This window comes from Salpingoeca rosetta, assembly GCF_000188695.1.
Source record: "Salpingoeca rosetta unplaced genomic scaffold supercont1.27, whole genome shotgun sequence".
NCBI classification, from domain to species: domain Eukaryota; class Choanoflagellata; order Craspedida; family Salpingoecidae; genus Salpingoeca; species Salpingoeca rosetta.
Genome location: NW_004754907.1, coordinates 105,138 through 118,250, shown reverse-complemented (window position 1 = coordinate 118,250; position 13,113 = coordinate 105,138). Strand labels below are relative to the sequence as shown.

Below are 13,113 nucleotides of genomic sequence, written 5' to 3'. Positions count from 1 at the left end.
CATGTGATCTATTCCCTGCCCATACGCCTCGAAAGGCTCCCTCTTTGTATACGGTGGTCTAACGTTCAAACTCACACTGTTGCATAACTGTCGATCCCGTCGCATGTTCCTACTTCGCATGAGAATATGGAAGCAGCTCTACTCCGCAGTGATCGACGTCGTCCAACGATCTCCGCGTATCGATTCTGGAATCTATGCCGCTGGTGGAGTGCTATCCTTTTTTCCTTCTTCTTTCATGATTGCGACCTTATCTTGGGCACCGTAAACCACGCTAAATCTGTATGACGTCAACGGTTACTTTCCTGATGTGCGGGGGGGCTTACAGACTCGATCTAGTCTATCCTGCCTGTCATGCTCCTCCTCATCGTCGGCTCCATGTCAATACACCACCACACCACAACAACAACACAACAACAACACAACAAACCTCGCAGCAAGGCGGAAAGGGAGCCAAAGAGGCCCGGAATCGAGTCCTTGGGAACAGGCTCGTCCGCGCCTTTTGTGTTTTCCTTCACAGTGGCATCAACGCCTCCCCTTGCAGGTCATCACAGAACGCCAGCAATGAGCGCGAAGCAGAGCACACCAGCAGCAACGATAGCAACATTCGCAACACAAGCAGCACAAGCAGCACAAGCCCTTGTCAAAGCGCGCCAACTCACAACGACTCGATGAACCCTTTCAGCGTCGTCACAATGTCCCCACGCTGCCTCAATACCTGAGCTTGAAGCTCTTGCTTCTGTTGACACAGGCTGTTCACAGCAGACACGACAAAGGGGAGCTCGAGTACAGGGAATGCAAGGATGGCTTGAATGTGCTCTATATTTGTTGCTGGGGATGTAGTCAAGGCCCAATACACACCCAGCCCACCCACACACATAGTACACAACATACACACACACCTGCCGTGGTGAGCTTGGAGCATGGAGAGTTGGGTGTGGTGTTGCTGCTCGTATGTCTGCAAGCGACCAGCGGCAGCTAGCAGCTGCGAGTGCTGCGCCTCCAGCAGTTCCAGCTCTTTCTCCATGTCCCCGCATATCTCTGTCAGGTCTGCCACGTCGGCCTCGACCTCCGCACGCCGTTGCTCTGCAACCCAACGTGCGCAACAACAACAACAACAGCAGCAGCAGCAGCAACAAAAGCAAACAGGCAAGCGGAACATCAGACGAGCGCCTGGGCGAGTACTCGCGAGACTGCACGCAGGGGACACGTTCATGTGCGCGAAGCAGACTCAGAAGAAGCATCTTGCACGAGTGCACAAGTACAGTCAGGCGCCTTACCCCCCCCTCTCTCTCTCTGTGTCTGTGTGTCTCTCTATTCTCCCCCATCACACACACAGTACACATACACACATACACACACGCACGCACGCACACACACACACACACACACACACACACACACACACACACACACACACACACACACACACACACACACACCTCTTCCCACCTTCTCGGCGAATGCTGAGCAAGAGTTGCTCCTCAATGCTCTCTGCAGACATGGCTGGCGCGTGCTGTGTGGTGGTGGGTTGCGAGCGTGTGTGTGTGGGGGGGGGGGGAGGTGAATAGTGTCTGGCCTCTGTCGCTGCCGAGTGCCTTGCTCACTTGTTGCTGGCTTGGTTGCTGTCAATGACTTTGCTTCTTGCTTCGGTTCTTTGGTTGCCCCCCGCCCTCTCTCTTCTTACAGTGCGTGCACTATCCCAACACGACAGCTGTCTGTTTTGTCTGTTTTGGCGGGAACACAAACGTCAGCAAATGTGCGGTTAACGCAGAAGAGGGATGTGCGACTGTGCAACTGCTCTTAAGGCGCAAACACTGAGGTCTAATGAAAGTTGTGAACGAATGCTGTTGTTTTGGTGTGGAAGACGGCTTTCACCAAATTTCGGCAGCAAAGTCGAACTGACATCATGGCGCATGACACAACAAAAACACACATCAGTCAGTCTCAGCGGTCTGGAACTGACACCGGCTCACAACACACACACACACACACACACACACACACACACACACACAAACACACACACACACACACACACACACACAAACACACACGCACACATTTTCCTCTCTGCAGTCTCCCTTCAAGCCTTCAACCACCCACTAACACCAGCACAGCACACTGGAACACCCTCTGCAGCCGGCAGCAACGAATCCGAGGCACTCAGCTCGACACCTCGACACAGCGTACAACTGCCAAGCTGCAGGCCCAAGAATGCATCGCGCAACTCGAGGGGACTGGCGCAGCACGAGTGAAGACGAGGACAGGGACGCTTCAAGCCGCCCTCACGCAGGTCATGTTCAGGCAGACCACCGCTTTGCTCGTGGCCATCACCGCCATGACCAGCGTCACCGCCAGCGCCGCTACAACCCGCGGTGGTACACGCAAAGCAGGCAAAGCGGCGGCAGCAGCAAAAGCGACACCCCAATCCAGGACACGCTGGCGGCCATGAGGCAGGCCGAGGCGGATGCTGATGTGCAGCAGGACGGCTGCAAGAGCCTGGGAAGCATTGCGTATCACTGTAACAACATTCACACGCATACGCTCATTGTGAGAGAGGGCGGCATTGAAGCGGTGGTGCGTGCAATGCGCAGGCACGCCGACAACGCCAGTGTGCAGTACTTTGGGTGCTCCGTGCTGCAGACGCTGGCCATCAACAGCAAAGACGAGCGGATGATGTCGTTTCGTCAGAGGCAGCGCAGCAGCTCGAGCGACAACGCAAACAGGGATGCTGCTGCCACCGCTGGTGCTCGTGATGGCGCGTCTGCCGCTGACCCGCGGCAAGCCATCAGAAACAGGCTGCTGGAACAAGGCGCTGTTGCGCTAGTCGTGACGGCCATGGTCAGGCATCAGCACAACGTGGGCATCCACCGGGCAGCGTGCGCGGTGCTGAAGGGCCTGACAATTGTTCGCAACACCTTCAGGATCATGGTTGACGCGAGCGCCATCGAGGCTGTTGTTGGTGCAATGAGCCGGTTCGTGGGCGACACCGACGTGCAGTGCAGTGGCTGTGCTGTCCTGCGAAACCTGGCTGCGGAAGCGTACAGGCGGCGAGCATCGGATGAACAGCACACGTCGAGCGCACGCGACAAGGGCGACCAGCACGGTGCTGGTGACGACGATGACGACGACAGCAACGACAGCAACGACAGCAACGACAGCAGCGACAGCAACGATGAAGACGGTGGGGATAGCAAGGGTGGCGGCAACATTAAAGATACCACCACCACCACCACCACCACCACCAACGATACCACCACCACCACCAACGATACCACCACCACCACCACCAACAACAACAACAACAACACCACCACCAACAGCACCACCAACGATACCACCACCACAACCAGCAGCGCCGCCACCAACAACGATACCACCACCACAACCAGCAGCGCCGCCACCACCAACGATACCACCACCAACAACAACAACAACAACAACAACAACACCACCAACACCACCACCAACGATACCACCACCACAACCAGCAGCGCTGCCACCACCACCAGCAGCGCCGCCACCAACAACAGCGGCAGTGACGCGCGCGCTGAAGCCGAGCGACGCATGGTGAGCAGCGGTGGCATCGAGGCGCTGGTGCGTGCAATGAACATGCACCCAGACACCAAGAACATTCAGTTCCAAGGGTGTGCGGCGTTGGCCGGCCTGGCAAACCCGTACAGCGAGGCCTACAAGGAGCAGCACACGGCGCACATTGTCGAGCACGGCGGCATCGAGGCAGTGATCAGGGCAATGGGTAATTACGTGCGAGATGCGCGCGTGCAGCAGAGCGGGTGCAGTGCGCTGCGCCACATCTCGTACCAGCGCAGGACAGCCCAGAACGCGTTTGCAATCGCGGAGCAGGGCGGCGTCGAGGCTGTGCTGGTGGCGATGGCGGCGCACCCGGACAACGCCTACGTGCAGCACCAAGGGTGCGCGGCGCTGCAGAAGCTGACCTACTACGAGGACCTTCGGGGGCTGGTGGTGGCAGCGGACGGCATCGACGCCATCCTGCGGGCCCTCCACCACGAAGACCACAGGCGCAACTCCCGGGTGCAGCAGCAAGGGCTGCGCGCGCTGCGGAACCTGGCGCTAGACAGCGACGCCAACCGGCGGGCGATTGTGGACGGTGAGTGCGGTGGCGGTGTGGCGGCCACGCTGCGCGCCATGCAGAAGTTCCAGGATGCGACGGGCATCCAGGTGCGCGGGTGCAGCCTGATGTGGCAGCTGGCGCACGTGGACCACGCCAAGCACAGGTTCATTGCCAACAAGGGCGTCGACCTTGTGCTTGGGGCGCTGCAGAAGCAGAAGCACGCGCACGACCCGTATCTGGTGCTTGAGGCGTGCGGTGCGCTGGCCAAGTTTGCGGAGGACGATGCGACTCGTGCGGACATGGTGAGCAAGGGCGGTGCTGGCATTGTGGCGGCGGCGATGGCGCGGCACGAAAGCAAGGACAACTACAAGGCGCGGCACAGGCGCAAGTGGGGCTGCGTGGTGTTGTGCACGCTTCTGCGGGCGGGCCGTCGTGAGGACAAGGCGGCGGTTGTTGAAAACGGCGGCGTGGGTGCGGTGCTGTGTGCGATGGAGGAGCACCCGCACGCCCGTGACCTGCAGCGCAAAGCATGCGAGGTGCTGCTCCTCCTCCTCCTGTGTGCTGATATGGGTGATGTGGCTGAGGATGATGGTGATGTGAGTGATGGTGATGTTGGTGGGGACGGCGATGGGGATGTTGGTGGGGTGAGTGATGATGGTGGTGTGAGTGATGGGCATGACGATGACGATGATGATGATGATGATGATGATGATGATGATGGTGTGGTGTGTGTTGACGAGGACGATGATGATGGTGTGATGTGTGTTGACGAGGAGATGAAGGAGGCGCTGGTTGCACACGCCCTCCACGACTGTGCCGTTACGGCGGTGACACGAGCCAAGGTGCAGCACCCGGCGGATGCTGTGCTGCAAGGGATGGTACGCAAGCTGCTGGCCATTTTGGGCAAAGAGTGAAGAGATTGGCGTGTGTGCGTATGTGTTGAGTGAGTGTGTGTGTGTTGTGTGGACGCGTGTCTTTGTGTTTGTGATTCTGGCTTGTGCTCGACACTGCACTGTTTGTTGTTGTTGATGATGAAGCTGTGTTCGGTTCCATGCTTGCTTGTGTTACCCTCTGAAAGGATGCCGCTGATACGGTGTTGGTTGGTGTTGGTGTTGGTGTTGGTGTTGGTGGTGATGTTCGTCCCTTTGTGCGGCGTGTCTGCGCCGTTTATTCCTACATCTCCGCACGTGTTGACAGACTGCATAAATGCGTTGCAAAAGACGGGGTGAATCTACTTGCGCGGTGACAAGAGACAGGGAGTTGGGACAAGGGGCAGAGCGGAGACGAAGGGGGCGGTCGGAGTTGGGAAAGGGAAAACAAGACAAGCGCACACGCGCGCATGTATGTGGCAAACACAGGGCTCCTTCGACTGTAGTTGGTGGCCGTGCGGTGCTGCAGCAGGTGTAAACATGTGGCGAGGAGCGGTGAGGGAGAAAGGGGGAAAGGAGAAAGGCGCACCTTCGGCACGAGAGCAAGGGGGAGAAGGGTCGTTCATGCAAATGCTTACATGCAGAGATACGTGTACACGTAGATAGACAAGCAGATAGAAGGGGTGTTGACGTACATGCACAGACACACAAACAAGACAGAAAGAGAGACAGAAAGACAGAGAGACAGAAAGACAGACAGACAGACAGACACACACACACACACACACACACACACACACACACACACACACACACACACACACACACACACACACACACACACACTGACACCTCCCAATCCTTACCCCTCCCTTTTCCCCAAACAGGAGAAGGTCGCGAATGCAATGGACAAGCTGACGGCTGCACGGCAGATGATGAAGCAGCAAGGCATGGACGAACAGGCCATGTTCCAGCGCGCGTTTCAAATGATGGCGGATCCGCAGTTCCGTGTTTCCGCCCTCCAAAACATGATGCAACAGCAGCAGCAGCAGGCAAGCAGCAGCAGCACCACCACTGTGCCTCCTTCCACCGAGAAGAAGAGCGAGTGATGCCGTGATGGTGTGTGTGTGTGTTTGTGTGTTTGTGTGTTGAGTTTGTCATTGCTGATCACCGACTGACACGCATTCACCACCGCCAACACAGCCATCATTGCCCCTCAAGCCACCACACATCTCGTTCCTCACCCCACCCGACTTTCCTACCAGCAGTGCATGTGCATCAGTGTGCGTTCATTCATTCACATGTGGTCAATAGTGCATACAGTCCGAAGTAAAGAAGAAAAGAAACGACAAAACAAGTTGGGTGAAAGCTCAAGAAATACATCAACCTCAAATCGCATCATCACACACTGCCAGCGTGTGCACGCCGTCAACTTGGGTCAACAGCAGCAACGCCACGACGTGATGTGGCAACAACATACGAAAAATAAATAATACAATCGTAAGGCAAGACGCACGCGCTCGCACACAACGTTGGTGTTGTGGGACAAATTGTGTCAAGCGTCACATGAGAGGCACGGCACAGCGGCGCAAGTGGACGAAACAACGAAGAGAAAGCTGTCGTAACAATATAGGAGATAGATATGGACAGACATACACAGACACGGACGGACAGACAGACAGACAGACGGACAGACGGGCAGACAGACGGACGGACAGACAGACAGACACACACAGACACAGACACACACACGGTCAGAGGCGAAGGAATCACTCCCGCAGGGCGGTTGCGCTGGCGCGGAGTCGATTCAAGACGTGCGCAACCAAGTCATCCTCTGCCCTGCGCCGCCCATTCACGCCATTATCATCACCGTCACCATCGATGGCTGTTGCGCCGCCAACCGTGGACGCATCTGTGTCAAACTGGTTGTGAAGTGACGACGACAGCGTCGCTGCTGGGTTGAATCCACCGCCATCGTGACCACCACCAACACCACCACCAACACCACGCGCAGCGCTGCTGAGGCCCCGGTAGCCGTCCTTGTGCGAGAGGGTGATATGAGGAGCGAAGCTTGGCAGCTGCATGTCCTCAATCTGAGTCATGCTCCCATCTTCCTCAAACGCATCAAAGCCTCCGCTCATCGTCTGCTCATCATCGTCACCAGCGCCACGACGGCGGTGGTGGTCGTTGCCACGATAAGAGCGTGCAATCCACTCCCTGATGCGTCGTGGTCAAGAAAATGGAGGTGCGTGCGTGCGTGCGTGCGTGCGTGCGTGCGTGCGTGCGTGCGTGCGTGCGTGTGTGTGTGTGTGTGTGTGTGAAGAGGGGACGTACGTTGTGGGATCTAGCGTGAGAAGCAACACGAGGTGCTGGCGAGCAAACATTCATAAAAACAAACGCACACACACGCTCACACATACAAATGCCAATCTCCTCCCTCCTCCCAGCCCAACAAGCGCACCTGGTGTGGAGCTCGGACGGGAGACCAACAGACCGAATCGCCGATCGAATAGCGGATTCGAGTGGGGAATTGCGGCCAGAGGTGTCGGAAGAATGCTTGATCAACGACACCCCAGGTGTCACCAAGCCACCCGTGTTGTTGCCATCACCACCACCACCGCCACCACCATTGCTGTTGTTGCTGCTGCCCTGAGCAGCGCCGAGCGCACGTGCTGTGCGGCCAATCCCACCACCACGACCACCGCTGCGATCACCACCACGACTGCCACTGCCAGTGTTGCCCGTATTGGTGTTGGCGCCGCGCCCAGCAATGCTCAGCTCCTGGAGTTGGTTGCGGGCAAACGACGCTGCTGTTGATTCGTGCGGCACCTCCCCCCACTGCACCTCCTCAAACACATGCGAGTCGTGGACACGTGTGCGCCGCGACAGCGATGGTCCCGCACGTCCCGTCTTCCCAGTCGTCACCAGCGGCGTGCTGCTGCTCTTCATCCCAATCTCCGCCACAACACCCGTCATGGTGGCAGGATGGCGGTGCTGCCGCCGCCGTGCAAATGCTGCTGGTTCAGTCGCTGCCGCTGCCGTTGCTGTCGTTGTTGCGCTGGGAAGGCGTGCTGATGTTCCCTCCCCTTTCCCACCGCCATCATCATCATCATCATGACTGCTTGTCTTGATGCCAATGCCATTGTCACCACCATCTTGCTGCCGCTGCTGCAGCAGTGCTTGCTTCTCACGAGCAACAGCATCACCATCATCGCCATCGCCACCACCACCACGAGCGGCAGTTGCGCTGTCGCCGTCGTGTCGGCGGCCGGTGGTGTTGTTGTTGACAATGCGTGTGTTGGCACCACCACTGCCAGCAACAACAGGTGTGTTGACAGCATTCTTCCTGGCCGTGTTCTTGGCGGCGATTGGCGGCGGGCGCGTCGCTGCGATGGGAAGCGTTGTTGCGGCATCACTCACCTCCCTCCTGGTTCCACCAAGCACACCACCATCATCATCATCGTCATTATCATCATCAGCGTGGTCACGGATGTGGTCGGTCAACACGGCGTTCCTGCCGCCTCCAACTGCACGACCTACAGCAGTACCACCTGCCCTCGTCGTCAAAACACCTGCTGTTGCTGCTGCTGTTGGGGGCCACTGCCATGCCGGCTGCTGCTGCTTCTCTGTTGCCACCATATACGCGTGGAGCGCAGCCGTGCTGCGATGCTCATCCGTGCCACCGCTCTCGGCGTTACCGTAACCACCATTGTCACCACCGCTACCACGTGCAAAGCGCCGCTGCTGGTGCTGTGGGCTAGATTGCGGTAGCGGTGACGGGTTGGACGGCGCCTGGGGAGTGGCGGTGATGGGATGGGTCATGGCCATCGTGTTGTCGTGGCTGCTGCTGCCAGTGGTGGTGGTGGCGAGCGCACGAGCACGGCTCTCGTCGTTCAGTCGCGCTGCAATGATCCTGGGGGGGGGCGGTTTGGTGATGCGATGGGATGCGATGGGATGGGGGTGTTGTGTGAGGGTGGTCGTAGTGCAGCCCACAACACTGCTTGGTGGGTAAAGCGAGGCAAGAGCAGACAAACAGACAAACATGCACAAACACACACACACACACACACACACACACACACACACGCTCATCGCGTACCTGACTTGTTCACTCATTTGATCAAACTTGGCGTTGAGAGCGCGAACATCGGTGTTCTGCTGTACATTTGTCGCCTGTCGCGCGTCCTCTGCCGGTTGTTGCTGTTGTGGCGTTTGGGACAAGCGATGCAGCATTTCATGTTGCCTGCAAGCACACAAGCAAAAACAGCGGCACAAGCTATCAGCACAGCCACAGCTCCCGTCATTTTCACGCAGCCACACACACACATACACACACACACGCACGCACACACACACACACGCACGCACACACACACACACACAGACACAGACACAGACACAGACGCACACACACATACACACACCAGGGTAACTCACTTGTTGAGGATGTGCTCAAGCCGCGTGACTTTCTGCTCCAATTGCGTTCGCGCACGGTCGCCGTCCGCCAAATAACCTGTCAGGCGTGTTATCAGCAGTACCATCTTCTCTGCGAACACAGCAAACGCCTCCCCGCCATCGCCGCCAGCACGGCTGCTCGCTGCAGCGCCGCGTGCGTAAACTTCACCACCACCTCCGCCACCGTGGACAGCACCAAGGCTGCCACCGTGATGCGCATCATCTTCATGAGCAGCATCACGAACACCGTCAGCATCGGCAGCAGCAGTAGCGTGAGCACCGTGTGCTGTGCGTGTGCGATCAAACTGGGGTGATGAGACGGCTGGACGGCCGCTCGCGCGTTCATATGCGGCAACACTCCGACTCAACGCATCGCCCAGACGCGAAAACGAATCAAGACGGGACCCGCTCCCCGCTGGCAGCGACGACGACGACGACGCATGTGGTGGTGGTGGTGGTGCTGCTGCTGCTGCTGGTTTTGGCTTTGGTGCTGTTGTCGTTGGCGGTGGCGCCGTCACATCTTGGCCGCTTCTTGCAGCAGAAGGCATCGCTGTTGCATGAGCAGTTGTGCCTGCATGCAACGGGTGACGCTGCTGCAGCTGTTGCACGTCGGCCTTTGGCTGGGGATGGTGCTTGGGTGCATTGTGCTCGTCGTATTTGAGAGCTTCAAGCGAAAGCGGCGATCCCCGATGTTCATCCTCATCGCCCCCAACCCGCGCGCCCTTGCCTGCAGGCAACAAGCCACCGCCTTCACTCTGTTGCTGTTGTTGCTGCTGCTGCTGCTGCTGTGGCGGGGAGCGCGTCTTGTGCGACGGCGCGTGCTGCGAGTAGTATGTCTCGTCTTCGCTCGTCAGCTTGTGTTTGCCAGAGGAAGGTGTGGCCGTTGTTGTGCGGACTGCATGTTGCTGCTGTTGTTGGCGATGGGATCGGTGCTGCGCTGCTGTTGGTACAACTGGTGACACATCATCATCGGCATCATCTTGAGCGGCAGCGTCAGCATCAGCATCAGGGACTGCCATCCTCTGTCCAGGTTCGTGTTGTTGATCGTGGTGCTGTGGCGGTGATGGCGGTAAGGGGTGACGACGCAGTGCACCATCCACCATCGACTCATCATCATTGTCATCATCGAGGTTGTCCTGACGGCCATCGCCACCACCCACACCAGTATCACCATTGGCACCACGACTGGCACCAAGATGATCACAACCATCATCATCCTCCGGCTGCTGTGGGGACTGCAAGTCAGTTGCGCAGAAAGAAACGAGTGTGAGCGCTGCAAACGCCAAAACATCTTCACCAATTCCACGGACACCATCACACACCGCGCAGCACGTGTGCACCACACATGAGCGCACCAACACCACAGTCTCACCTGCATAATCGTTGGCAGCACTTCCCGCTCCGCCCGCACACGCGTACGTCGACCACCACCACCACCACCACCACCACCACCATCATCATCACCACCACCACTGATCCTTCGGGCGTGTGCTCTGGTCATGGAGCGGTGTGGTGACTCCGGGTCGAGTTCCGAAACCTGCAGGTGTTTCAGCCCCTCCATCGCCGCCTGCGACTGCTGGATGGCCCACTGCTGCACGCGCTCGTAGCTGGCGCGCTGCATGGTGCGTACCTGGTGCGCACTCGTGTCTGGGGGGCGGGAGCGGGAGTGGTGGTGACGGCGTGGTGTGAAGGTTAGCGATCGAGTGAGAGAGAGAGAGAGAGAGAGAGAGAGAGAGAGTGTGTGTGTGTGTGTGTGTATGTGTGTGTGTGTGTGGGAGTGTGTGTGTGTGTGTCAAGTGAATGTGAAGCTGAGGCGTGTGCAATTGAGACGCCAGACACAATTCGCATCCTCCCGCAACAAAACCACCCCATCTTCAACATGCATGCACGTCCGTGCGCGTTGCTCACCTCTGCCCAACAAGTGCTGCTGCTCCACGCGTGCGTGACCATCAGCATCAGCATCAGCATCAGCATCAGCATCAGCGCCGGCGTGGCGGGTGCTGGGCGGTGTGTGTTTGCGATGATCAGACACAACGCGTTTGAAGCGCTCCAAGTCAACATACGACACAAACTCATCGTCATCACCATCATCATCAGCAGGGCGTTGTTGCTGTGCTTCTGCAGTCCGTGGCGATGAGTGCTGCAGTTGCTTTGGCGCATACCCAGGCGAGTGCTTCTGCCTATGCTGCTGGTGTTGCTGTTGGTGTTGCTGGTGTTGCTGCTGTTGTGTTTGCTGATCGGCACTGGCTGGCGAGTGCTCTGGTGCCAACAGCTGGAACTCGCTGCTCCTGCGCGTGTGTGGGTGTGTGTATTCGTCGTCGTGCTGTGCGGCAGAATACACTGTTGCAGCCGCAGCCACTGCCAGACCCTTTCCCTGCCCGCTACGCTGCATTCGTTGTGGTTGGCGCTGCTTCTGGTGCATGTGGTGATCGGGTGCGCGTGTTGCCTGCCGCTGACGCTGACGGCGGCGGCGCTGGTGTGGATGGGGGTGGTGGCGGGTGGGACGAAGCACACGCAGCAGCTGCCCCGTCTCGTTACCAACCACCAAGCTGTCATCGTCATCTTCATCATCATCATCGTCATCATCGTCATCGTCATCATCATCACCAGCGCCACGCCCAAACCCGTATTCACCATCACCATTGCCATCGTCGCTGTTGATCGCGTCTCCACCAGCACGGCGGTGGCGGTGTCGGCGGTGTTCACGTGCGCGGGCGATGGCGTTGATGTGCGTATCATCAGGATCAGCCACCACCAGCCCACCACCACGTTGTTGTTGTTGATGGTGGTTGTGGTGGTGCCGCCGACGCTGCTGGTGATGCTGGTGGCGATGACCGGGTGCGGTTGAGGGCAGCAAGACGTCGTGTCCCGCCATCACCACGCGCCCATCTGCTCTCCGCTCAAATCCGGCGGTGGTCGTGTTGAGCGCGGGTGCACCGTCCACTGCCCCGCCCGTCACGACACTGCTGCTCCCCGTCTCAACACCACCATGGGGATGGTGGGGGTGGTGGTGCTGTTGATGGTGGTGCTTGTGCGCGCGGCCAAATGGCCTGTGTTGCACGAGGTGGTGTGGATGTGTGCCGCTCGAATCACTCAACAGCACATCAGCATCGTCGTCGTCGTCAGCATGATGGGTGATGACCACATCATCATCATCATCATCATCAATATCAATATCATCATCGTCATCATCATCGTTATCCAGCATGTCGACAGAATCAGATGTGCTCTCGTCATCTGGTGGGACGTGTTGGGAAGGGGAAGAGACAGCGGTTAGTGTATGAGTTAGCATTCGTGCATCTGACATTTGAAGGTGCACGTGAGTGTGTATGCGCGAGTACATGTACATGCGTGGCATCATGCCTCACCGTAGATTGCGTCAATGTCATCTGCATCAAATGGCGCCGACCCTGCACACATGCACAACGTGTTAGACACGCAGCACGCAAGTGTGGGCAAGAGAGAGAGAGAGAGAGAGAGAGAGAGAGAGCGAGAGAGAGAGAGAGAGAGAGAGAGAGAGAGAGAGAGAGAGAGAGAGAGAGAGAGAGAGAGAGAGAGAGAGAGAGAGAGAGAGAGAGAGAGAGAGAGAGAGAGAGAGAGAGAGAGAGAGAGAGAGAGAGAGAGAGAGAGAGAGAGAGAGAGAGAGAGAGAGCAGAGAGAGAGAGAGAGAGAGAGACAGAGAGAGAGAGAGAGAGA

The 13,113-nt window shown here is 57.9% G+C and overlaps 4 protein-coding genes across 4 annotated transcripts in view; 2 read left to right on the top strand and 2 right to left on the bottom strand.

The window, feature by feature from the left end:
* The window catches only part of PTSG_08946 (uncharacterized protein), a gene marked incomplete at its 3' end in the record, with an annotated part of 2,255 nt that extends 683 nt beyond the window's left edge, over positions 1-1,572 (bottom strand). The window contains exons 1-3 of the mRNA XM_004989686.1: positions 1,450-1,572; positions 660-1,083; positions 428-534 (exon numbers count right to left, since the gene is read on the bottom strand). Of these exons, the coding sequence (XP_004989743.1) occupies positions 428-534; positions 660-1,083; positions 1,450-1,501 (583 nt within the window). The 5' untranslated portion in view covers positions 1,502-1,572. The remainder of the gene's footprint in view (positions 1-427; positions 535-659; positions 1,084-1,449) is intronic.
* A 533-nt stretch (positions 1,573-2,105) lies between these two features.
* On the top strand, positions 2,106-3,574 carry PTSG_12817 (uncharacterized protein; the record flags this gene model as incomplete). The annotated part of the gene is made up of 2 exons (XM_004989685.1): positions 2,106-3,184; positions 3,492-3,574. The coding sequence occupies exons 1-2, from the start codon at positions 2,215-2,217 to the stop codon at positions 3,572-3,574; spliced, it is 1,053 nt and encodes a 350-aa protein (XP_004989742.1). The 5' UTR covers positions 2,106-2,214.
* A 32-nt stretch (positions 3,575-3,606) lies between these two features.
* PTSG_12816 (uncharacterized protein) lies at positions 3,607-6,343 on the top strand (the record flags this gene model as incomplete). Its single annotated transcript, XM_004989684.1, has 2 exons — positions 3,607-4,629; positions 5,850-6,343. 2 exons carry the CDS (start codon positions 3,607-3,609, stop codon positions 6,069-6,071), a joined length of 1,245 nt encoding a protein of 414 aa, XP_004989741.1. The 3' UTR covers positions 6,072-6,343.
* PTSG_12815 (uncharacterized protein) overlaps positions 6,238-13,113 on the bottom strand; it is a 9,423-nt gene continuing 2,547 nt past the window's right edge. The window contains exons 8-14 of the mRNA XM_004989683.1: positions 12,786-12,827; positions 11,326-12,654; positions 10,790-11,064; positions 9,400-10,652; positions 9,062-9,205; positions 7,424-8,875; positions 6,238-7,179 (exon numbers count right to left, since the gene is read on the bottom strand). Coding sequence (XP_004989740.1) covers positions 6,732-7,179; positions 7,424-8,875; positions 9,062-9,205; positions 9,400-10,652; positions 10,790-11,064; positions 11,326-12,654; positions 12,786-12,827 — 4,943 coding nt within the window. The 3' untranslated portion in view covers positions 6,238-6,731. The remainder of the gene's footprint in view (positions 7,180-7,423; positions 8,876-9,061; positions 9,206-9,399; positions 10,653-10,789; positions 11,065-11,325; positions 12,655-12,785; positions 12,828-13,113) is intronic.